Source organism: Anolis carolinensis, chromosome 1 (assembly GCF_035594765.1).
Source record: "Anolis carolinensis isolate JA03-04 chromosome 1, rAnoCar3.1.pri, whole genome shotgun sequence".
Classification (NCBI taxonomy): Eukaryota; Metazoa; Chordata; class Lepidosauria; order Squamata; family Dactyloidae; genus Anolis; species Anolis carolinensis.
In genome coordinates this window covers 178152235-178177994 of record NC_085841.1, presented here as the reverse complement: position 1 = coordinate 178177994, position 25760 = coordinate 178152235, and the positions used below count along the sequence as shown (strand labels likewise).

At 40.8% G+C, this 25760-nt stretch overlaps 1 protein-coding gene across 3 annotated transcripts in view; it reads left to right on the top strand.

Annotated features, from left to right (window-relative positions):
• The window catches only part of LOC100565681 (aldehyde oxidase 2), a 69215-nt gene that overhangs the window by 30940 nt on the left and 12515 nt on the right, over positions 1-25760 (top strand). For all 3 annotated transcript variants that reach the window (XM_062960507.1, XM_062960498.1, XM_062960488.1), the window contains 15 exons: positions 872-964; positions 5307-5476; positions 7297-7411; positions 8487-8606; positions 9413-9509; positions 10053-10177; positions 13449-13582; positions 14801-14888; positions 16736-16822; positions 18511-18702; positions 21646-21873; positions 22339-22434; positions 22704-22832; positions 24560-24634; positions 25114-25166. In XM_062960507.1, the coding sequence (XP_062816577.1) occupies positions 872-964; positions 5307-5476; positions 7297-7411; positions 8487-8606; positions 9413-9509; positions 10053-10177; positions 13449-13582; positions 14801-14888; positions 16736-16822; positions 18511-18702; positions 21646-21873; positions 22339-22434; positions 22704-22832; positions 24560-24634; positions 25114-25166 (1802 nt within the window). The remainder of the gene's footprint in view (positions 1-871; positions 965-5306; positions 5477-7296; positions 7412-8486; positions 8607-9412; positions 9510-10052; positions 10178-13448; positions 13583-14800; positions 14889-16735; positions 16823-18510; positions 18703-21645; positions 21874-22338; positions 22435-22703; positions 22833-24559; positions 24635-25113; positions 25167-25760) is intronic.

The following is a 25760-nucleotide window of genomic DNA, read 5'->3' as shown; positions in this document are numbered from 1 at the left end:
AACTGGCCATGACTGTCTCCAACCCAAAGGACAGGAAGTCACTACAATGGGAGGGGTGGGAGGAAGGAATGGTAGTCAGGTTGGGTAACTGTATAGATGTTAGGAAATATTACATTGGTTCATTTATATATACACGCGTATAGAATTTTATTATTTTTGAAAAATTTGCAAATGTAGAAAGAAAAAAGAAGGAAAGAAAAGAACCTAATGTCCTTCAGATATTAGAGCTCCTATCAGACCAAGGTCATTGGTTATGTTTTGTGAGAATTAGCTGTAGTCCAAGACATCTGGAGAGTACCATATTGGGGGAGGCGGTGCTAAACCATATTTCTGTGTCTTTCTGTGGCCTTTCCCTGGGCTCACATACTTCCACTCCCCTCTTCCTGTAGTGTGGCACTAAGGACAAAATTGGCGTTCCCACTTCTATTTAAATAACTGACACTTACTGTGTTGCCCAATTCCAAAGAAACCATGCTTTATCTTACTGATGATTAGTTGAAGCAAGCCAACTTCAAACACAATTTATGGAGCTGCCTTCTATTTGTAAACTCTAGCTTAAATAAACTATAATGATAAGTTCAGACAATACTCTAAACTGTGGCTAATTAAACTCAGAAGTGAAAGTTTCTGAGCACCTCATGTCACACTAAGATCATGAGGAAAGGGAGAAGCTGCAAGTCAATGTAGAAAGCTTAGACTTGTTCTCATAATGCTAAACTATAATGTAGTGTGCACATATGAATGAAGCCATTCTGGCTTGAGACATGTAACTGTTTTTCACAAAAGTCAATGCTAAAAATGTTATACCAAATGTTGATGTGATATAAATGTTAGTAGAATAAGAAAGAGTTCTTAAATTATCTTCTTTCAGTATCCCTTCCAATATCCTGACTTGCCAAAGGAATACATGAGTGCCTTAAGTGAGTTCCAAGAGAAGCCACCTCAAGGAATGCAAATATACCAGGTCAGTGGAGTTTGTTTCATAACATTTGGTCCACAAGTTAAGAATGATGTCATCTCTCTTTATTGGCATTTAAATTAGTACCCTTTATATCAGTAGTCCCCAAGAAGTAAAATATGGTCAACGGCCTCACTGTTATTACACCGTTGCAACTAGAGCAACTGGTCTCATGAAACCCTCTTATAGAGCTGAGGCAACCAGGATGTTTGGAGGAAAGAGGCTGACTACCCACATAGAATCATAGAATAGTAGAGTTGGAAGAGACCTCATGGGCCATCCAGTCCAACCCCCTGCTAAGAAGCAGGAAATCGCATTCAAAGCACCCCCGACAGATGGCCATCTAGCCTCTGCTTAAAAGTCTCCAAAGAAGGAGCCTCCACCACGGCCCCGGGGAGAGAGTTCCACTGTCGAACAGCTCTCACAGTGAGGAAGTTCTTCCTGATGTTCAGGTGGAATCTCCTTTCCTGTAGTTTGAAGCCGTTCCGTGTCCTAGTCTGCAGGGCAGCAGAAAACAAGCTTGCTCCCTCCTCCCTATGACTTCCCTTCACGTATTTGTATATGGCTATCATGTCTCCTCTCAGCCTTCTCTTCTGCAGGCTAAACATGCCCAGCTCTTTAAGCCGCTCCTCATAGGGCTTGTTCTCCAGACCCTTAATCATTTTAGTCGCCCTCCTCTGGACGCTTTCCAGCTTGTCAACATCTCCCTTCAACTGCGGTGCCCAAAATTGGACACAGTATTCCAGGTGTGGTCTGACCAAGGCAGAATAGAGGGGGAGCATGACTTCCCTGGATCTAGACGCTATACCCCTATTGATGCAGGCCAGAATCCCGTTGGCTTTTTTAGCAGCCGCATCACATTGTTGGCTCGTGTTTAACTTGTTGTCCACGAGGACTCCAAGGTCTTTTTCGCACACACTGCTGTCAAGCCAGGCGTCCCCCATTCTGTATCTTTGATTTCCATTTTTTCTGCCGAAGTGAAGTATCTTGCATTTGTCCCTGTTGAACTTCATTTTGTTAGTTTCGGCCCATCTCTCTAGTCTGTCAAGATCGTTTTGAATTCTGCTCCTGTCTTCTGGAGTGTTAGCTATCCCTCCCAGTTTTGTGTCGTCTGCAGACTTGATGATCGTGCCTTCTAACCCTTTGTCTAAGTCGTTAATAAAGATGTTGAACAGAACCGGGCCCAGGACGGAGCCCTGCGGCACTCCGCTTGTCACTTCTTTCCATGATGAAGACGACGCATTGGTGAGCACCCTTTGGGTTCGTTCGCTTAGCCAATTACAGATCCACCTAACCGTAGTTTTGTCTAGCCCACATTTTACTAGTTTGTTTGCCAGAAGGTCGTGGGGGACTTTGTCGAAGGCCTTACTGAAATCCAGGTAGGCTACATCCACGGCATTCCCTGTATCGACCCAACTCGTAACTCTATCGAAAAAAGAGATCAGATTAGTCTGGCATGACTTGTTTTTGGTAAATCCATGTTGACTATTATCAATGACCGCATTTGTTTCTAAGTGTTCGCAGACCACTTCCTTAATGATCTTTTCCAGAATCTTGCCTGGTATCGATGTGAGGCTGACCGGACGGTAATTGTTTGGGTCGTTCTTTTTTCCCTTCTTGAAGATAGGGACCACATTCGCCCTCCTCCAATCTGCTGGGACTTCTCCCGTTCTCCAAGAACTCTCGAAGATAATTGCCAGTGGTTCTGAAATAACTTCCGCTAGTTCCTTCAGTACTCTTGGGTGTAGTTGATCTGGCCCTGGCGACTTGAATTCGTTTAGAGCGGCCAGGTGTTCCTGGACAACCTGCTTGCCTATTTGGGGTTGGATTTTCCCCAATCCTTCATCCATTCCATGTTGCTGAGGTTGAAGATGGCTTTCTTTTTGTGAGAAGACCGAGGCAAAGAAGGTGTTAAGCAGTTCTGCCTTTTCCCTGTCCCCTGTCGCCATCACCCCATCTTCTCCTTGCAGTGGCCCTATCGCCTCCTTTTTCTTCCTTTTTCTACCAACGTAAGCAAAAAAGCCTTTTTTGTTGTTTTTTATGTCCCTGGCAAGCCTGAGCTCATTTTGCGCTTTAGCCTTACGAACCTTTTCCCTACAGGTGTTGGCTATACGTTTGAATTCTTCTTTGGTGATTTCTCCCCTTTTCCACTTCTTGTGCATGTCACTTTTGAGTTTTAGCTCAGTTAGAAGTTCTTTGGACATCCATTCTGGCTTCTTTGCACTTGTCTTATTTTTCTTCTTTGTTGGCACTGTTTGCATTTGTGCCTTGAGTATTTCACTTTTGAAAAACTCCCATCCATCCTTAACTCCCTTGTTTTTTAATATTGGCGTCCATGGAATGCCGCTCAGTAATTCCTTCATTTTTTGGAAGTCAGCTCTCTTAAAGTCCAGAATGCGTGTTTGACTTGTCTTAGTTTCAGCATTCCTTTGTATTGCAAACTGCAGGAGCATATGGTCACTTGCCCCTAAGGATCCGACGACTTCAACTGTATTGATCAGGTCTTCCACATTTGTTAAGATTAGATCAAGAGTTGCTGATCCCCTTGTTGCCTCTTCTACCTTCTGGACCATAAAATTGTCTGCAAGGCAAGTGAGGAATTTGTTGGACTTTGTACTCTTGGCTGAGTTTGTTTTCCAGCAGATATCGGGATAATTGAAATCGCCCATGACTACTATATCTCTTCTTTGTGCCTGTTTGGTCAGCTGTTGACAGAAGGCTTCATCAAGTCCTTCATCCTGACTTGGAGGTCTGTAGTAGACACCCACAACGAGATCTTTTTGAGTCCCGGTTCCCTTGATTCTTATCCAGATGCTTTCAAGCTGGTTTCCTGGATTACAGTCTTGCATTTCTTCTGCAACGTAACTGGTTTTGACATATAAAGCTACTCCCCCTCCTCTCCCCTTTGTTCTATTTCTGTGAAAGAGGTTATAGCCCTCAATGGTTAAATTCCAGTGATGGGAGTCATCCCACCAGGTTTCAGTGATGCCTATGACATCGTATGTGTGGTGCTGTGCTAAGAGTTGGAGTTCGTCTTGCTTATTTCCCATGCTCTGAGCATTAGTGTAAAGACATGTAAGCCCCTGTGACCTCTCCTCGAGCTGTTTATTTGGGGTTATTGTGCTCTCTGTACTTGGTCCTTGCTGTGTTTGTGCAGCCCTCCGTTTAGCCTTTTGGCAGTTCCCTGTGGTCGTGGGTAATATAGTGTTCGCCAGGCTGTTGTTCCCCTCCCCCAGTGGATCTAGTTTAAAGTGCGCCTGATGAGGTTTGTGAGTCTGTGTGCAAAAAGATGTTTCCCTACTTGTGTGAGATGCACCCCATCACTTGCCAGTAGTCCATCCTCTTGGAAGAGTAGACCATGGTCAAGGAAGCCAAAATGCTCCTCTTGACACCACGAAAGACATGGCAACAAGCCTCCTGACTGCTGCTTCTCCTCCTCCCTCCCTCTGAGTGGAGGTGTTCCATGTGATGCCTGGAAGCGGGAGCACCTTGGTGTCTTCATTTTTAGGCTTGTTCCTGGGGTTATTTGGGGTGTTGATTCAGAAAATTGCATTGGATAGACCACATCAGCTCTAGATTATTAAATATGGTTTTCTGTGGGCAATCAGATGGCCACTACTGAATGGCATATGTTCTGTAGCAGAAACTAGGAACCACTGCTTTATGTTATGTTACATTGTCCTTCACCTAATACAATGGTGGAGAAAAGTTTATGAGCCCTAATGATAAATAGTGGGATTCCATACGTTCAGATTGCCAGCCTTTGGAAGTAAAAACCAGTACTCTTCTAAATGTCCAACATGCCTGAATAGTGTCTCCTGGCCTAATGTCCCCCAGTCTTGCTATGGAAGGCATCGGCCACTGGGAGTAATGGAAATCTATCCTCCATTTCGTGTCAATCACAATACATAACGGATGCTTCTGTCTGCCAGCAATCTCTCCATTGTGACAATCAGAAGCAGGATCCCTGCCTCAATTCCTCTTTGCACTGGAGATTGCTGATGGGGTATGTGTTGAAATATCAGCTTTGCTGTCCCTTCACTATTTGCAGTGGTTGAGATTCAGGAAAGTTTAATTTTTGAAACTTTTATGGTCATGGCAATAGTGCTGCAATCATGACTGTGTGGGCTTTGAGAATATGAATCAGTTATGGATCCATAACAGCCAACATCATTCTAATTCCAATTGCCAGTGAAATAGAATGGTTTTTAAGGTGTATCTGAATGTTTATAAGATGATGATCCACTGTAAGAGGACTATTACTGGAAAAGGCCTTGCCTTGTGTCCACATCAATTCTGCCTATGAAAATGGAAATCTCTGGACTAATTGACTTCCTACTGTTCACAGGATGTAAACCCTCATCAGCCTCCTCAGGACCCAGTTGGGCGTCCCATCATGCACGAGTCTGGTATTAAACATACCACCGGTGAAGCGGTCTATGTCGATGATATTGCTCCAGCGGATGGGCAGCTCTACATGGCTGTGGTCACCAGCACACGAGCACATGCAAAAATACTGTAAGTATTTAAAAGGCACTTTTGCAACAAAAGAGTGGGACAAAGAGTTTCAGAACATTTTCCTCTTTCTTGGTCTTTTTTGATTCAGTAGTGAAATGGCAAAAGAAGAAATCAGCCATTTGCTTTAAATAAGATTATGGTGATTTTTTGAAGTACCAGGTGAATTTCTTCAATGCACCTGATCTAGATGGCTTCTGTTTACAAGCTTCCAAATAGCTTTTTCCTGTTTGTGTAGCTTAGGGTAGCAATGCTAGAATCCAGGACAAGCCTGACATGCTTTGAGTATATTCACAGTACCTTGTTACAACATTTTGGCACCAGCTTCATAACTCCATCCTATGGAATCTTGGGATTTGTAGTTTGGTGGTGAGATAATTCAAATTCTTTCCTAGGAAGCTCTGATTATGGAGTTCAGGGGACTTCAGAAGAGGAGAACTGCATGCATGTCTCACCAAATTACACTAGCAGAATATAGGATTACTGCAGATCTGTCTGTAAGATTTTTGAAGAAAATTGTTGTGTTTATTAGAGGAATTGTGTTAAAATATGATTATGTATGTGATGTATAATTTTGCTTACAAAGTAAATCTGTCAGGAGGGATTAGAGTATGAAAGTTTGTAGGTGATTGGTAATTGTCTGATCTTAAAAGTTGAAGGAGGAAGACAGAGAGTCCACTGAAAAGTATGGATTAGTTAGTCTTGCAGAAATAGCGCAAGTGTGAGTGACTTAAGGATAGAAATAAATTAGACTCAGCTGAGTTAGATTCAGGCTGGATTATTGGAAGGCAGTGAATTAATCTGTGGGCCCTTCTACTCATGGATTAAAGTCCAAGTTGAAAATGGCTTGAGGTCAGGATGTCTACAAATTTGTTTTATTTGTGGAGACCTGTGCACAGTGACCAACACAGTCTTCACAGAAAGAGCTTATAATCGAATGGCATGGTTACCCCGAAGATTGGTGACCTGTTGTCTGTTTCAGCTGTCATCCGCCTTCACAGCTGTTGTAATATTTACCATGTTATCATCTGCCTGCTCTGCCACTGAGGTCTTTGCATCACTCTTGGTCAGGTTCTTCCCCATAATCCCACTGCCACGAGTAGCCCTGCTGGGAATATAGGACCCCTAGTGGCTTTTCTCATAGGTTCACTGGAAAACACAAGCCCCCATTCGCTATGACAAGGTGAAGATCTGGTGAGGGGAGTCATATTAGCTTTATATGGTGGTTCTCAACTTTTGGGCCTCCAAGTGTTTTGGACTTCAACTCCCAGAAATCCCAGCCAGCTTACCAGCTGTTAGGAACTGTGGGAGCTGAAGTCCTAAACACCTGGAGGCCCAAAAGTTGGGAACCACTGACTTAATAGAAAGGAATAGAAAATAAAAATATCAACTTTAAAAATGAATGACAGAGAAACTGATTTGGGCAGATTACATTTCTGAATTGACAGTTTGCTCATTGGGATGAAGATTTCAAAAGGAAACAACTTAATGGCATATGAACTATGTTATATGATATCATAGCATGAGGAAGGTACCGTCTCCTTGAGTTGAAATTTCATCCTTGGTTAAGCTTCATATTCAAGTTGGGTAAAGAACAACAAGATTTTTAGACTCGTATATATTGAAGGTTTTAAAAACTTACCTGTTACTAATTGCAGGAGTATTTGTTTCATCTAGTCATTCCTTCCATTAACTGGGAGAAAAGTTTATTTTTTTGTTTTTTAACATTGAATATTTCTGTTTTAAATCATACACAAATTCATCTTATCCTTGGTTAGGACCAAAATTAGACCATACCATTTTCTGTGTCTTGTGTTTTTCAGATCCATTGACGTTTCAAAGGCTTTGGAAGAGCCAGGGGTAGTTGCTGTGGTATCAGCTCATGACATTCCAGGGGAAAATGGTGATGAACATGAGAAAGTATTGGCTGAAGATGAGGTACATCTTCATTTGGGCTTATTGTTCAACTTGGAATAAGCCCCCATTGGGTTCAGATATGCAGGTATAAGATTGTGTCCCAAATCTATTTTTTCTCTTTGCCAAAGATGCAGGTTTATGGTTATCCTGTTTAAATAAATTCAGTTGAATCAGCAGAACTCAATGCTTTGGAGCAGTCATTCTCAACCTGTGGATCCCCAGGTGTTTGGGCCCACAACTCCCAGAAATCCCAGCCAGTTTACCAGCTGTTAGGATTTCTGGGAGCTGAAGGCCAAAACACCTGGGGACCCAGAGGTTGAGAAGCACTGTTTTGAAGGAACAAGCTAAAGTTCTAGAGAAGGAAAATAATCACTAGTTGTCATGCTCCATTCAGAAGGTCTTTGAGTACATCAGAGGCATTCCAAGGAGAGTTCCAAGGAAGCTCAGACTTTGTGGAGGACAGCGTGCCTCAAAATTATCACTATCTTGTATAATAAAGCCACTCAGTTTCATATTGGGTTGTTGTCATGCAGGTAATGTATATTTGAAACATTGTCTGTGGTATAGTCAGAGGGACGATCCAATCCAAGTCTGGCTTAAAGCGAAAGACATGTAACAAAGGGGAGGCAGAAGAGATCTCAAAGTTGCACACCAGTAGTGAGCTCCTGGACAGTTGACACATTATCCAATCACAGTTTTCTCCCTTATGCATTCTCTAAATGTTAATGCCTCCTAAAACAGCATCTTTACTTATGAGATCAATCTATATATACACTATACAATTGGACACCATGGATGATGTATCTTATGTCTTTGAGCATGATGCATGTCATCTCTTTCAGCAATTTAAACAAGGCTACCACAACTGATAAGAGGCAAGTTAGCATTCATGGAAAGTTGCCAAACCTATAGATATTTTCACTATAGAATGCATCAGAGGCATTCCAAGAAGAGTTTCAAAGAAGCTCAGAGTTCTCAGAGCATGGTTTGAAAATGACTGTAGACTTAGACTTAGACTTGAGGTGCTTCAAAACCACTCTATCACCACCCTGCATAATAAAGCCACTTGGTTTTATATTGTTTTGTTCTCATGTAGGTAATTTTCATTGGAGACATTATCTGTGGCATAGTTGCAGAGACCTATGAATGTGCAAAGAATGCCAGAAGCAAAGTGAAGATAGAATATCAAGATCTAGAAGTGATTCTGACCATTGAGGTAAATACCAGCCTGTGTTTATGAATATTTGCCATGATTCTCTTGTGTTCTGTCCTCACTGGTAAGGAAGATAAAATGAACCCTACAAGATCAGAGTAAGGTCTCATCTAGTCTAACATATGTCTGGGAAGCCCCTCAATAAGTAATGAAGGCAACAGGCCTCCACTGCTATTGACCTTTTCAGCCTCTGATTCCATGTACCCACTATGCCTGGCAGCCACAACCTTAACAAATGTGCTGAATTAATTTTTAAAGCCATCTGAGCTCTTGTCTATCATTATATCGTGCAGTAATGGTTCCAAAAAACAATTGGAATGCTGGTGCTATATTGCCAGTTCAGTTCCACATATTAGCTGGGATTCTATTACAGTATTTAGAGAAGAGAAGAAAAACCTGTCCTTATCAAATCTCTACAAACCATGTATTTTTTTAGAACTCTGCTGTCTTCCAATCCTAACTGCTGTCTTTTAAGCAAAGGGCTAATATAGGGAAACTTTTCCAGTCTCTTATTTCAATTGCCATTTTCCCTCTAATCCAACTGAGAGAACCATAGGAAAATCTCAGAAGCTATTTACAAAATCACATCTCAAGCACAAGAAAATGAAAAATTTAGCATCAGAACTTCAATGGCCAGGAAAGGAACATTTTGTCGCATTAAACACAGGGCAACTCTTTATCTGTAGTAAATTCAATACAGATGTCCTGGAAGAAGATACCATCACATTTTACATACCATCAATGGTCATAGCAATCTCCTTTTCTATGTTCTTCTAGAACTGAACAATGAATTTCTCAATCTCTTGCAGGAAGCAATAGAGCATAATTCATTCCTGACAAAAGAAAAGAAAATAGAAAAAGGAAATGTTGAAGAAGCTTTTCAGACAGTTGATGAAATCCTGGAAGGTAAGCCACTGCCAATCCTGGATGGAGTCTTAAAGCCCTTCCACACAGCCATATAACCTAGAATATCAAGGCAGAAAATCCCACATTATCTGCTTTGAACTGAAATATATGGCAGTGTGGAGTCAGATAACCCAGTTCAAAGCAGATATTGTGGGATTTTCTGCCTTGATATTCTGGGTTATATGGCAGTGTGGGAGGGCCCTTTGTGACAGAAGAACAATACTACTGCAGGGTGGATTCTGATAAACGATTCACATGTCACTGAAATGTATCACTGAGGAGTTTCTTTTTACAGAATTTTTACAGAATTTTTACAGAAAAATTCACCTAAGGTGAAAGGCATAGTATTGGATATTGTTGCACTGCAGACAAAAAAGCCAGCTAGGAATCGTTCCTTTCTCTGAAGAAGTTTCCACTTCTGTATTTGGATTGTTCTTAGATGTCCCTCAGTATCCTATATATGGTTTCTTCTCATTTAACTACCCTCTTATCAAGGAATTGAGATGAAATAAATCCAATATTATCATGTGCATTTTTAAATAGGTGAAATTCATGTTGGAGGCCAAGAACATTTTTACCTGGAAACAAATAGTGTATTTGTTATTCCAAGAAAGGAGGATGGGGAAATGGATATTTATGTCTCTACACAGGATGCTACAGTGGTGCAGGTGAGGTGACCCAAGACTTTGGCCTTCAATATGGAAAATATGTGCCAAGGTTTCAGCAAAAATCATGGAATAAATTTTTTGAAAATCTTAAAAGTAGATGTTGTCAAAGTGGTTAGTTTAAAGTCAACAACATTGATCATGACTGATTCATGTAAAAACAGATACAAAACATTAAGGTAAAAAACCCACCAAAACATAACATCAAAATTCCAATTTATTCTATAGCTGCTGCTACTACTACTCTACTACTACTAATAATAATAATAATTCTTACTCACCTCTCCTCGTGGCTCAGGGCAGATTACAACATAGCTAAGACACATAATCATCATATAAAATACACATATTAAAACATATTTCTAAAACTACATATATTAAAATACACAGAACAATGATTAACATATAGTGGACACAAGAATGAGTTTAAAATTAATGATTAAAACTGGCTGAGTAAGTTTGCCAGAAGAGATCTTTAAATGTGTTTTAAATTCTGACAGCTCATTATCACACTGTACAGCCATTCTCCAAGCACAATAATCAGTGGCAGTCCAAAAGTCAACACAGTAATCAGTCCAAACTGAGGGTCAAAACTATAGAATAGTCCAGTGTCCATTCTACAAGGTCAATAGCAGAGAGTCTCACCAAATGCCAAAGTTAAGATACAAAACACACAGTTCAAGGCACGAAGGTCACTAACAAGATTTTGGCTGTAGTTCTATTACAAGACTTTGCTCCCAGCAAAGAGTCACTACAAACACCGTATCAGTTTCATCTCCATATCCTGCTCTGAAGCTGGTTTGAAATGGGTCAAGGAAGTGTGTGTCATCCAATACTGTCTGAAGTTGGAGGACAACTGCCTTCTCAATCACCTTGCACAAAAAAGGAAGATTAGACACTGGTTTGTAATTATTAAGGCCCAGGGGATCTAGGGAGGGCTTTTTCAGCAATGATCTGACTACTGCTTCTTTGAAACAGAATGAAAAGTTCCCCTCCCTGAAAGGTGCACTAATAATTTGTTGTATTTGAGTTTGAATTGCATCTCCTCCCTGGACAACCAGCCAAGAGGGGTAGGGATTAGGAAAGCAAGTTGTCCTTCTTACATGCTCCAGCAGTTTATCCACATCAACAGTACTCACCAATTGAAACTAATCCAGTGTAATCTACTCACAGAGTTGCTGGACACTTTGCTGTTGGCAACATTAGAATTATGAAAATCCAAGAATGGTATAATGTTAAATATGTAGTGTTCAAAGACATAGGCTTTATTATTTGTCTGATTAAAGGGTATAGTACAGGCATGGGCAAACTTCAGCCCTTCAGATGTTTTGGACTTCAACTCTCAGAAATCCCAGCCAGTTTACCAGCTATTAGAAATTGTGGAAGTTGAAGTCCAAAAATATCTGAAGGGGCTAAATTTGCTCATGTCTGGTCTAGTATTTGCATTTTGGTACTATAATTCCACTTCTAATGCTGTGATCCCATTCTAACTGCCCAGGCTGTCTCCAGTGGAATTTGGTCAGAGACCCCCAAGGAACTCCTGGCAGAAAATTGAAAGGCTCTTTTTAAAATTTCACTTGAGATGCCAATCCCTATGGAGCTTTTGAGGTGAAATCATAGTACTAAATTGTGTGGTACGACAGGCTCTAGGAAAATGGGGGGAGGATAAAAGCTGTTTTGTATTCTCATTCACTAGCGAATGAGACTGAAATTAGCAAAATAATTCCCTCCTCCTCCAGAATATTCAGATTGATTGTGGGGAATATCATGCAGCTTTCCTTGATGTCACCAGTCATCCCACAATAATTTCTACTGAATAAATTTTGCAGATTATGAGGCATTTCAGAATCCTGGAAAATCTCTTTAGCCAGAGGTGTGGCAAAACTAAGTCATACAGGTTTGGTAGTGATGCCTCTGTTGTGTTGGTAGACATGACAGTAGCCTATCTCCATCCTGAGGTGGACTCTGCAATTGCATCCAGTTTAAGATGAAGGGAATACTTACTTAGGCGATCCCTCGTAGTTCGAGGATGATGGTCCTCCATTTCTTGGAAGATGCCTGTGCAAGATTTTTTTCAATGTGTGGAGGTCGATGCACGGCCGGTCAACACACAGTCTTCACAGATTGAGGTCCCAGCAGTGGTATGATTAACACAACGAGAGTGGCTTCTCACTCTGTGGCAGCCTTCTTCCGCTTTCACAGCTGTTGTAACATGTACCATGTTATGCTCCGCCTGCTCCGCGGTTGAGGTCTTTGGGTCTTCGGATTGTTCTTAGTCTGGATCCTCCCCTGTGGCCACTCCTGGGAGTGTGTGACTCCCGTGGTTGTGCCCGCAGGTTCATTGGAACACACAAGCCCCCTCACCATGTCAAGGTGACAATCCATCAGGGGGTTAGGGAATAGGAGTATATTGCATAAACATATGCCCAGTCTGGCAGGGTTTTTTTTTTTTTACCATGAAACTGTTTGTACTTCATATAGAATTCTTGTCTAGTCTTCCTTTAGAGAAGTGGTATGAGAAACGTTATAGCTAAGTAGAAAGCTACAGACTTACCATTTACTGATGAAGGAAGAGTTCTTAAATTGTCTGTCTCTCTGTACACTGTACCATAATGGCGTCATCCATTCTGCAGCTCCTTGGAAGAGAAGAAAGAACAAAAATTAATTCGTAGATTATTTGGGGGTTTTTTTTCTTTGCAAAGGACATTTAATATTTTATTTTTATTTATTACAGTATTTCTACCCCGCCCTTCTCACCCAATAAGGGGACTCAGGGCGGCATACGAATATGAAACACACATATAAAAATTAGGATAACATTTCAATTCAATTTAAAATTAAGTTACATTAAAACATTCATAAAATACACATATAAATACACATATAGGCGCATTTCAAGTCCGAACCGGGTCTGTCATTACATCCTGAGATATATAATTGTAGTTGATGCTGTTATTATTGTTCAAAGGCTGGGTCCCACAGCCAAGTCTTAACTCTTTTACAGAAGGATAGGAGAGAGGGAGCCTGCCTGATTTCACTTGGGAGGGTGTTCCATAGGCAGGAAGCCACCACTGAAAAGGCCCCGTCTCTCGTCCCCGCCAGCCGCATCTGTGAGGCTGATGGGACCGAAAGCAGGGCCTCCCCTGAAGATCTTAAATTATGTGGTGGGTTGTAGTGGGAGACACATTCGGACAAATAAGCTGGGCTGGAACAGTTTAGAGCATTTAATATGTGTGCAAATTTAAAAACTGCCGAATCCTTCCCCCCTCCCTAGGAATTAGTGGCTTCAGCGTTAAATGTTCCAGCCAATAGAATCACGTGTCACACAAGACGAGTGGGAGGAGCTTTTGGAGGCAAGTCAACCAAACCTAAATTTTTTGCCACAGCTGCAGCAGTAGCTGCACACAAGTAAGTGTTGTCCTTATTTATGATCTCAGTGAAAACTCCTAAAACAAAGAGTCTCCATTTGGGATATAAAATTTTGATGCAGTAAGGCTTCAGATGTCTCCTCTAGCTTCCAATAAATGTGGACAGCTTTGCATGAAGAAAAGCCACTGTTTGCTCAGGGTGCAACATAAGTCCTGGAATTTCTAACCATCATAACTTTTTTTGGCATCATATATCAACATTACCAACCTGGAAAGCATTTAAAATATGTCACATAGTAAGGTTTGAAAATGTAGATTTCACTGAAGTATTCAGAGCCAGTTTATTTTATTTTATGAAAGCAACTGACATGGAAGTTGTAACAACTCACAAAAGCCATGGAGCTCACTCTTCTACAGACCAGTCTACAAGAGCCTTAAGGAGCAGTCACACAATAGAAACTGATATTTCCAAATGCACACATTTGTTCTCAACATAGCATTTTTGACCCAATACTTTGTTCCTTTCCCTACACCTACTCCAAACTTTCCCATGTTGCCACTGGAAGCTTCCAACTCTGGAGGACAGCCAAAGATAAGTAATCCAGAACATTCAAGGACCTGACATAACTTTACTCTAATAATAATTGGTGTGCTTTGGTTTTATGCTTGTTTTAACCACATCATGGTCGTATGGTCTTTCCTTTAGTTTGATGGAAACCGATGATTACTGTATGAGAGGAGATGTTACCTTGCATGATCAGAAATTGGTTTAAGAACCAAGGGCATCCCTACCATTAGGCAAGCTAAGGACATTGTCTCATTTTGCAGAAACAAGGGTGGGTATAACTGCAAAGTAATGAAGGATAGCGTTGTGGACTTCCACACACGTTCTGCATTCCTTCCTTCCATCTAAATCAGTGGTTCTCAACCTGTGGGTCCCCAGGTGTTTTGGCCTACAACTCCCAGAAATCCCAGCCACTTTACCAGCTGTTAGAATTTCTGGGAGTTGAAGGCCAAAACATCTGGATAGCCTGACATGTCAATTATCACCATCACCTAGATTGACAAAAGATTCAATGGCCACTCAGGTTTGCCTTTGTACATGGAGTGGGAAGGGGAGCCATTTTGTTTTTCAACTGAGGCATTGAATATGTCTGTCCCTTGAGACAAAGCATTCATATTTTGTAACTCATTTATCTAGTTAGAACCTGCACTTATTTTCCTAGCCCCTTACCTTGAAGCCTTTGTTTTGATTTAGAACTGGCTGTCCTGTTCGTTTTATCCTGGAGCGAGATGATGACATGTTAATAACTGGAGGTCGACATCCTCTTTGGGGAAAATATAAAGTAAGTAATACTAATTCCAACATATCCTAGTTTATTTACATGAAAAACCCCCCTATGAAGACTGGTTGCGAGTGAGAATTTGCATGTGTCCACTGGCATTTTCTTTCTTTGTATTCTTTCCTGAAAAGGATGAATTTGTTCCCCAAGTAATAGTGATATGTGAATACAATTTGAAGAAAGAGGGGCAACTCACTAGAGAAAAGTTCAGAAATGCACTTCAGTGCTACTCGGAGTGGTGGCTTTGGGACTAGTGTCAGTCTGTGAGCCGGTGTCTGGGTGCTGTGACAGTCTGGATGGGAGCGAACAAATTGAATTTGAATCCAGATAAGACAGAGCTCCTCTTGGTCAGTCATAAGGCCGAACAGGATAGAGGCTTACAGCCTGTGCAGGATGGGGGTCACACTCCCATTGAAGGCATAGGTTCGCAGCTTGGGAGCCCTCCTAGACTCACTACTGAACCTGAAACCTCAGGTTTTTGCGGTGGCTAGGGGGGCTTTCGCACAATTAAAACTTGTGCGCCAGTTGCGCCTGTATCTTGGGAAGTCAGATTGGGCCATCTGCAATGCGCTGTACGTGGGGTTGCCTTTGAAGACTGTTCGGAAGCTTCAAATAATCCAACGAGAGGCAGCCAGGTTAATATCTGGGGCAGCGTACAGGGAGCACACAACTCCCATGTTGTGTCAGCTCCATTGGCTGCCAGTTTGCTACCGAGCACAATTCAAAGTCTTGGCTTTGGCCGATAAAGCCCTAAACGGCCCCAGCCCAGTTTATCTGTTTGAACACATTTCCCTCTATGAACCACTACGCAGATTAAGATCTTCTGGGGTGGCCCTGCTCTCGGTCCCGCCACCGTCACATGCGTGATTGGCGGGGACGAGAAACAGGGCCTTCTCAGTGATTGCCCCTCGGCTATGGAATTTTCTCCCTGGCGAGATTAGATCAGCCCCCTCCTTCCTGTCCTTCAGAAAGATGGTAAAGACCTGACTGTGAGACCAAGCCTTTGGGGCAGTGCAAAGAGGCAATAATAGGAAACCTACTTTGCTGACCAGAGCCAGCATGGTGTCCTGAGTTGGTTTAAACAGCTGATTTTAAATAAGATATAACTGATTTAAATGTTTTTAATGTTTTTAATATTTGTGTATATTTATAATTTTATGTCCTGGCATGGAATGCTTTCTGTATATATGTTGTGCTCAGCCCTGAGTCCCCTTCAGGGTGGGAAGGGTGGAATATAAATGTTTTAAATAAATAAATAATAATGATTTCCAGGAGTGGAAAACCAGTAGGCACAAATATGGTGCAACTTCCTGGCACAACAGCAAAGAAAAGTTTGCCAGTCCTGAACATCAGGCAAGCACTGGTGTACTTTGCTCTTAGGAGTCACCCTTGTCTTACAGGAAGACACTTGTAAGACAGCCTTCTTCCACATAGACCAAGTGCCTGGGTCTACGGAGGGTACTAGCAGAAGGACTGGCACACACAGTGGCTTCCTGTGATTGCTTTGCCACCAGCTTTTCAACCATCATGCTTAATGTGATTGCATATAACAGGGAGTTCCGCTTTGCTCCTCTTTCTCATTATTCTTTTGAAACAAGACACCACTTTTGATATATTGGTACTATTCCTTAGATTCAGTGATGGATCACTTTAGAGGAACTTCACCTATTGTTCCACACTTTGTGATAAGCTGGTGTAACAGGGCATTAGTCAAGGAATGCTACAGAAAAATATTTTTTCATTAGTATCAAGAAACATTCCATTGTTAATCTTTTAAAACCTGTAACGGGGGGATAGAAGAGAATGAAATGAATGTGTCTCATGTGTACAATGTGCTATTGCGTTTTTAGGTGGGGTTCATGAATGATGGTACAATTAAAGCTGTTGATCTGGAGTTCTATATAAATGGTGGATGTACACTAGATGAATCTGAAAATGTAAGTTTTTTTGTTTGAAAGTGGCATGAAATTGTGTTTCCTTTTAATACACGATAGAAAGGTAATTTATTTGTTTTAAATGGTTAATGCTATAATCATGTACAGCTTGGATACAAGAACCCGCTGTATAATTTTGAGAGGTTTTGGCATTTCTTTAGATCAGTGGTTCTCAATCTTTTTTTTTTTTTTGACAAGGGATCACTCTCCAACATTAGTACCAAAAGGTTTACGAATCAGTTATTGGTCAACTTTAATTTTGATTTGGTTATTTGGGGGGCTGATTCAGAAAATTACATTGAATAGATCACATCAACTCTAGTTTCTGATGCAGAACATATGCCATTCAGTAGTTGCAGTGGGTTAAACCGCTGAGCTCCTGAAATTGCTGACCAAAAGGTCAGTGGTTCAAATCTGGGGAGCGGGGTGAGCTCCCACTGTTAACCTGTGCTTCTGACAACCTAGCAGTTCGAAAACATGCAAATGTGAGTAGATCAATAGGTACCACTCTGGCGGGAAGGTAATGGCGCTCCATGCAGTCATGCCAGCCACATGACCTTGGAGGTGTCTACGGACAATGCCGGCTCTTCAGCTTAAAAATGGAGATGAGCACCAATCCCCAGAGTCGGACACGACTAGACTTAATGTCAGAGGAAAACCTTTACTTTTACCTAGTTGCCGTGGAGCCCCCGGTGGCGCAGTGGGTTAATCCATTGAGCCAGCAGAACTGATGACTTGAAGGCTGGGTTGCTGACCTGAAGGTTGCCAGTTCAAATCCAACTCGGGGAGGGCGCAGATCAGCTCCCTCTATTAGCTCCAGCTCCATGCGGGGCTGACATGAGAGAAGCCTCCCACAAGAATGGTTAAAAAATCAAAACATCCAGGCGTCCCCTGGGCAACGTCCTTGCAGATGGCCAATTCTCTCACACCAGAAGTGACTTGCAGTTTCTCAAGTCACTCCTGACATGAAAAAAAACCTAGTCGCCATCTTCTTGCCCACAGAACACCATATTTAATCATCTAGAGCAGTTGTGGTCTATCCAATGCAATTTTCTAAATCAGCACCCCAAATAACCCCAGGAACAAGCCTAAAAACAAAGACACAGAGGAAAAAATATTTGTTTGGTTGGTGTGTGTCATTATCCATAGATTTTGTTAACACTTGTGTAAAAAAAAAAAAAAAAAAGGGAAGAGGGCTGAGATTGAAAAAAGCTGTCCCTAACGGCTTTAATTATTATTATTTGAAACACAACAAGATGAATCCACAGCAGACACTCTGCTGGTTGTTGTATTGGATCACTGAGATTGAAAAAAGCTGTCCCTAATGGCATTATTATTATTATTATTATTATTATTATTATTATTATTATTATTATTATTATTATTATTGACTAAATAGGGTTTTACAAAGGGCTGGTTTCCCATTACAATTGATATGCGGCAATGGGAGCTAATTATTATTATTTTGAGGGACTCCAAATGACATCTGATATGCAGCCAATGTGGAGTGGGAGTATTTGAATGCTCCTGGCTGTGCCCCTGTGAGAGAAGAAGCATATCACTTGGAAGGATTTATGTTCAAGCCGACACACCATTCACATACTTTTCAATTTGGTTGTTTTGTATTTTGCTTTGTAGATTGAGCGAGGCACAGAAGGGTTAACAAATTATTTCTGTATGACTATGCTTAGGTTCTCAACTATGTTTTGCTAAAATGTCCTAATGCATATGACATCCAAAACTTCCGATGCCGTGGACGGGCCTGCAAGACTAAACTGCCATCAAATACATCCTTTCGAGGATTTGGATTCCCACAGGCAGGTCTTTCTGCAGAGACCTGGATAGTCGCTGTGGCAGAGCAGCTTGGCTTACCACATGACCAGGTAAGTACAGGAAGGGCAAGGAGATATACTAGGAGTCTCTAATGACATTTTAGGATAGAATGCCCCACATTTTGGGAAATACGTTTTCACATTTGTATAGACAATAATTGCACATATGAGAGAGTCTCCAATTTGCAGGTTTCCAATTGGTAAGACTGGGATTATTGAATGCTCACCAGAAACCCCTTCCTACATATATTTGCCCCCTGGACAGCTATGCTCTCACTTTGTTCCTTGACTGAAATTATAAAAGAGGGCAATTGGGAAGGGACCCATTATATTAAAGTGCAAGGCTGTGGGCAAATGTATGTTCTCAGTATATTGGTTTTCCTTTCAAGCTCATGATAGGTATAACCCGAGAATGAAAATAAGATCCAATTTGCCTCATATCTGATGATTGCGTGATCATTTATAGTATTATCCATGGGTTAGTTTTTGGGTTACATTTCTCTTTGTTGAGAAGAAAATTTACTGCAACAAGGGTGTTCCTCTAGAACAGTGTGGGTCCCCAGATGTTTTAGCCTTCAGCTCCCAGAAATCCTAACAGCTGGTAAACTGGCTGGGATTTCTGGGAGTTGTAGGACAAAACACCTGGAGATTCACAGGTTGAGAACCACTGTGCCAGAAAGAAACAACCATCTTCTTTTTTTTCAAAGGTGTACACGTATTCTCTCAGGGGATGAAATTTTGGGTCACAGGCACTCACGTCCAATAGTTGTTCCTGGGGGCATAATTAGACTGAATTTTCTTCATCAAAAGAAGTTGGTTTCAATTGAACCAAAGTGGAAGAAAGAGAGCCAGAAATGTCATTGCTGTGGGAACAAATGTTGTTTCTGATCTTTCTGAAGTACTGTGTTATTTCTGTAGTAGAAAGCCAGTCTAAGGTAATGTTGGTGGAACATTCCTTGCATTGATTTTTAACAAATGTGAGAGTAAGTCTTATTAAATTTTAGAAATTTTTCTTTCCTTTCCACAGCATATGTTGAGTCTGGAAAAATTCTTAAACATATAGTTTTATTTACTTGAACTTAGAAAAAACAATGGATAAGACCTGTAAAGGCAGGAGCAGATATCCTTCTTACATATTATACTTAGATCTTTTAAATGTAGATCAATTCCCTCTTGTGGTTTTTTAAAATGTTATGGTAAAAACTTTTTTAAAATCCCCCAAAATCAGTGAATAGTTTAAACATTCTGAAACTTGGCAGGCTTGCAGTTGTAGATGTGGCCTACAAGTGAGGCAAGTTTCATCCTGGGGTTTTGGGGCATTGTGCACACAGCTACTGGTCTGTAAATATTTACTGCCCATCTCAAGATTCCTTGGTAAACTGCTGTGGCAGTTAAAGTGGAATCACAACACTACCATTTTCATAGCCCCAGATTTATTTCATTGCTGAGTTTATACAATCACAGTCAACTCCTTGTTAAAGCATTGTCAGGTGCTTTATTTGTACAAGGCTATTTAGGACAAGAAGAATAGTCACACTTAGGATGAGTGAAAGTGGAATGAATATCTCAGGATAGCAGATAGGGGTGGAAGTAACAGAGTTTAACAATAAAGCCCCAGAGGCCAGACCTCTGTGAATGCCATGTGCCCTCATCTGCAGGCCCTCTAAGGCTCCCTGCTTATGACAACACTAGCAGGTCTGGAATAGATTCAGCTGCCAATCCATGCCATAACTGCCATATTAGGGCACCATCTTGTTCTTTACTCAGGCCACAAAGTGTCCTGAGCTGCCCTTGGCTGATCCAGCCTTCATTCTTCATGCCATGATAGCATTCCTGTCCATTGCTAATGTGAAACTTGACCCCTTGACTCTCTGCTGTTCCACAGTTATTAGAGGTGGCAGCCGGAATGCATGGTTCTCTTCTGAATGCAAAATGTCTCATAATAAAAAATCCCTGTAATAACAGTCAGCGTGCTGTAGTGGTTTAAGCATCAGACTAGGATTCTGGCAAACAAAGGGCGCTTCCTGGCAGGCATTTATCCTGGGAACATTCGCGTTTAAAAAACATGAATGTTCCTGGGCGCCTTCTGGGCTTTCTCGGGTGGTTGTCCAGATGTACTTCCAGAACTTTCCAAGAGAACACCCGGACACCTATTCCCTCTCCAAAAGCCCCCCAAATCCCTTTAAAAAGTTAAAAAAAACCCAAAACTTACCAGGCCTCCCTTACAGTGTTCCTGCAGCTTTCCTGGTGTGTAACAATGACGTACCAGGAGAGCGGGAGAGGGGGAGCAATTTTCCTCCTCCCGTCCCCCCGCTCTCCTGGCACATCATTGCTACACTCCAGGAGAGCTGCAGGAACACTGTAATGGAGGTAAGTTTTTTTTTTACTTTTTAAAGGACTTTGGGGGCCTTTGAGGTGGGGTTAGGTGTCCTCGTGGTTTTCCAGGCTAATTTAGCATGGAAAACTGTGGGACTGCTGTCTGAATCCAGTCCAGACAGCAGAAGTAGTGGGTTTATCCCGTGCCTTCGTGGAAGGCATGGAATAAACCCACTAACAAATTAATTTGCCACAAACCAAGGTTTCTCAGATTTTACATAAATCAGAAACACGTAACAGAAATATGCAGAAAACCAGAGTGGTACTGATAGTTAATGCATCATATAGAAAAGTTTATTAAGATTTACATGGCTTAATTAACTGTATTGTTAAAGGCTTTCATGGCCAGAATAACTGAGTTCTGAGTTTTTCAAGCTGTATGGCCATGTTCCAGCAGCATTTTCTCCTACCTAACATTTCGCCTGCATCTGTGGCTGGCATCTTCAGAGGTTATGTTGGCAGTGAAGCAAGTGGAGTATGCTTGCTTTCTTCACTGCCAGCAGAATACAGATGCAGGTGAAACATTATGAAAGAATGCTGCTGGAACATGGTCATACAGCCCCCAAAAACTCACAGTAACCCAACCTATTAAGTACTTGGAATGTGTTTTTATTTAAGGTCAGAGAAATGAACATGTACAAAACAGTAACTCAAACCCCCTACAAAGAAGAGATTGATCCCAGAAATCTGGTTGTATGTTGGGAAGAATGTCTGGAAAAATCAAATTATTATAGGAGGCGACAAGCTGCAGAGGAATTTAACAAACAAAACTACTGGAAGAAGAAAGGGATCGCAATCATCCCCATGAAGTATGCTGCAGGATTTACTAAAAAACCAAGCAACCAGGCAAGCCTTTGATGTTCTACAAAGCTATATTTTTCAAATGTAAAGCAGATGAAAATAGGGTAAAATGTTGGGATCAAACAAAGGGTAAAGATGACTTCTTTCACTTCTGCCAACTGCACAGCCCCCACCCAAAATCTTTGCTCTCTTTTGACATTTTTTTTTAAAAAAAGAGCGATACAATTATATAGGATTTTGGGGCTTAATTTAACCAAAGAAAGCTAAGCAGTAGAGCTCTGCAAAATTATCATTAGTCCTCCTAAGTGATCAAATTTGTTACATTTGTACTTGCGACACAATATTTGACACATGGGCATGGCCCACGCCAAAAATTTAAGAATCAAAACTTACCCAATACTTTTTCGTTTGAATTTTGTAAACCTCGAAAGCCTTTGCTATGAGTTTTGAAACTTTTTTTCATCGGTCGCACAGCCCTACTAAGCAGCCATAATTTCTATTTTCTTGTAGGCTTTTGCTCTGGTCCATATCTATCTTGATGGATCAGTGCTGGTGTCTCATGGTGGAAGTGAAATGGGACAGGGACTTTACACCAAGATGTTACAGGTAACAAAAGACTGAAAAATAGTCACACTTACTTATACAGTATTTGTAAAATAAAAGATGTTTGAACATTACAAATATGTTGTCTATTTGGATCTGCACAGAAAGATTCAGATAATAACCACCTATAAGTTCATAAGTACAATAATTTATTGACTAACAAGTTTCTTCCTAGATATGCCTTAAGTGTAATAATGTACATAATTTCCCTCTGTAGCTCTGTTGTGACTTTGTTTACAAATCATGATATTTGTATTTTTAAAACCAAAAAGGTTGCCAGCCATGAATTAAAGATACCCTTGTCGTATATACACAACTATGAAAGAACTACAGCTACAATACCCAATGCATTTAAGACTGCAGCATCAATAGGCACAGAAGTCAATGGAAAAGCAGTACAGGTTTGGATGTTTATTATTATTGTCTCAGATCATATGATACTGTGATGAGATTAAGTCAGCTAGCTTGCCCCACTGATTTGGGTGATTTATCTTCTCTAAATCAACATCTTTGTCCCTATCTACGAGTGATTAGGGAGGGTATTATGTATGTAAAGAGTATTCACATATTCTCTCACTCTTAAGGAAAAAGGATGTCTTGACACCTTGAGACATGCAGTTTAAAAAATCTTCAAATGCTGCTGTATGATTTGCACTTCAAATTTGGGGGGGGTGTGTGAAAAAAGTTGCAAATCATTTTTATGTGGATAACAATATTTATAAGCAAAATACATTTTCTTCAAATGCATTGAAAAGGGTACAAAAATCCTCATGATCCTATCTGTCAGGGGAAAAGGAAGCAAAGATCCTGCATTTTAGGGTACTGTATATCCATATTTATGCACTATTCCATCCATTTTGAAGGTAACTAGATGAACAGATTGTATCCTATTTTGATTTAGCACCTTATCCAATACAAGAATATGGATTGGAGTAAAACATAGTTTCCATTCAGAAAATCTTAGGGCCCTTCTACACAGGCCCTAAAATATGGAAGAAACCGGGATTAAAGGGGGATAGCTAAATGACGTTTGCCAAAAATGTGTGCTGAATCGCATTAATAACCAAAAAACACGTGTTAAAAGGCTATACTTAAAATCCAATTTTGGCTGAAGATATGCATATTCGCATGACTGTGTATCCCTGCACTCAAAGGAAACATGTAACTTTATTCTATATGCTGGTGTGGACAGTTCTAGTGCATGTCCACATTTTAAAATCCCAAAACAGCTAATGAGGGCTGTAAACAAATGGAGCCACAGGGACACAGGTGGCTAAGTGGAAGCACAATTGGAAAGCAATTCCCATGAGAACTCTCTGCAAGCATTCCTTTGTTCTGATGTCTATGAAATTAAACAGAGCTTGAATGTATACAGTGGGCACTAACATGGCAGGCAAGTGATCCTAAAGGGAAATGGGGTTCACAAGGGAAAAAGTAAAGGCAGCAGGAGGGTGAGGAGAGATAATGACAAGAAATCTGCTTGTATGCACAGTCAGATATGTGCATCAGCTCTTGTGAGATCTCGGAGAGTCCATTTAAAAAATTAAAAGTAAACTTCTGGCGGATGTCCCCCATCCATTTTGCGGATTTCTAAAATCTACTACAAGTAAATGCGTGAGGATGGCAAAGGAGTATTACCAGGATTGGCAGCTCCATGTTTGGACTTGTTATCAGGTACTGCGATTTTTTGCCCCATTTATTTGTCCCATATTTTGATGCTATGTGGAAGGGCATTTAGATGCTAATTCTGGAAATCTCCAGTTGAAAGAAAGAGGTAACAACCTCTGGGAGAGATGTTTTGATAGACAGCCTAAAGCAATCAGAGCCAAAATGTTGAACATATGCTTTTGTTTTGGTTGGGTTTTTTTTAAGTAGGATGACCTACTAGCTGGTATACACTGCTGTTGACAAACTCTACTGCTAATTAATTAAGCAGAGATTGTTACCGAATATGTAATGTTTAAAATTTTAAATATTTAAAATTATTTTTAACTGGTTCAACCTATTTTAATGTTGCTTGTAAGCTGCTCTGAAATCTCTTGATTTAGGGCAGGTTATAATATTTTAATAAATTAATTAATATAGTTTACTAATAGGACCTCTTTTCCTTTTACACCTATTTCCACAGAATGCTTGTCAAATCCTCTGGAAGCGCCTTGAGCCAATAATGGAGGAAAATCCAGATGGAAAATGGGAGGACTGGGTAAGCAACATTTTTAAAAAATTAAATTAGGATCCTATTGGCATTATCTACTCAGGAAGGAAATTTTTAATTTAGTTGCTCACAACCTCTGAGGATGCCTGCCATAGATGTGGGCGAAACATCAGGAGAGAATACTTCTGGAACATGGCCATGCAGCCCGGAAAACACACAACAACCCTGTGATTCTGGCTATGAAAGCCTTCGATAACACAATAAACAGTCTGCTGAGAAAATGCTTCCAGAATAGAGGACTTCTAGAGCCAGCTTCAAAAAGATATTGCTAGTCCATATTTCTCTCTTAAAAGCAAATGAAGCCACTGCACCACAGTGTGTGAAGATAAATAATAAAGCCAGCCTGTGCAATAAAAAGGTAGAACTTTAATGCTCCCCAATTTTGTTTAGTTTTATGTACAAATGTATGGTTCTAGATTTTAAAATAACTGCTAGAAATGTTATTGAAACCAATGGGTCTCTTGCAGATAAAAGAAGCCTACGAGGAAAGCATCAGTCTGACAGCTACTGGCTACTTTGAGTAAGGAATCTATTCTTCTTTCCCAGACCATTTGTTGTGGTGGTGTCACAAATAGTGGACTGTGCTTTTGTGATTTAAAGAAAACTACAGATCTTGGAGGCTGTATTTCTGATGCTAGATAGCTACACCTGTATTTGTTGAGGTGTAATAAATATTCCCAAATGTGCTTGCCATTGACAAGAGTGTGTATGTTTCCATGGGGAGAAAGATGGGCTATAAATACAGAAGTACAGAAGAGAAATAAAAGAGAAGGAGAGGTTAGAGGCAGAAGGAACATGGAAGGAGGAGGAGAGATCAAGAGAAAATCCAGGACAGAAAGAGCAAAAGAAGAGTTTTGAATGGCTGTAATACAGACTGGAAACCAATTATCTGAGAGGTATTTGGCAGGACAGAGATAACCACTTCTGAGATTTGAAGTCTGCCAGATTCCTAGCTGAATTAACTCAACAACACTAAGGAAGTCAATGAAGGTGAAGGTGGTGCTCAATGCCTCCTTGGAACAAGGCAAAATTCTAACTTGCCTAAAGGAGACAGTTGTGACACCAATATTTAAAAAGCCATCCCTGACTTCTCCATAATATTGACCAGTGTCCA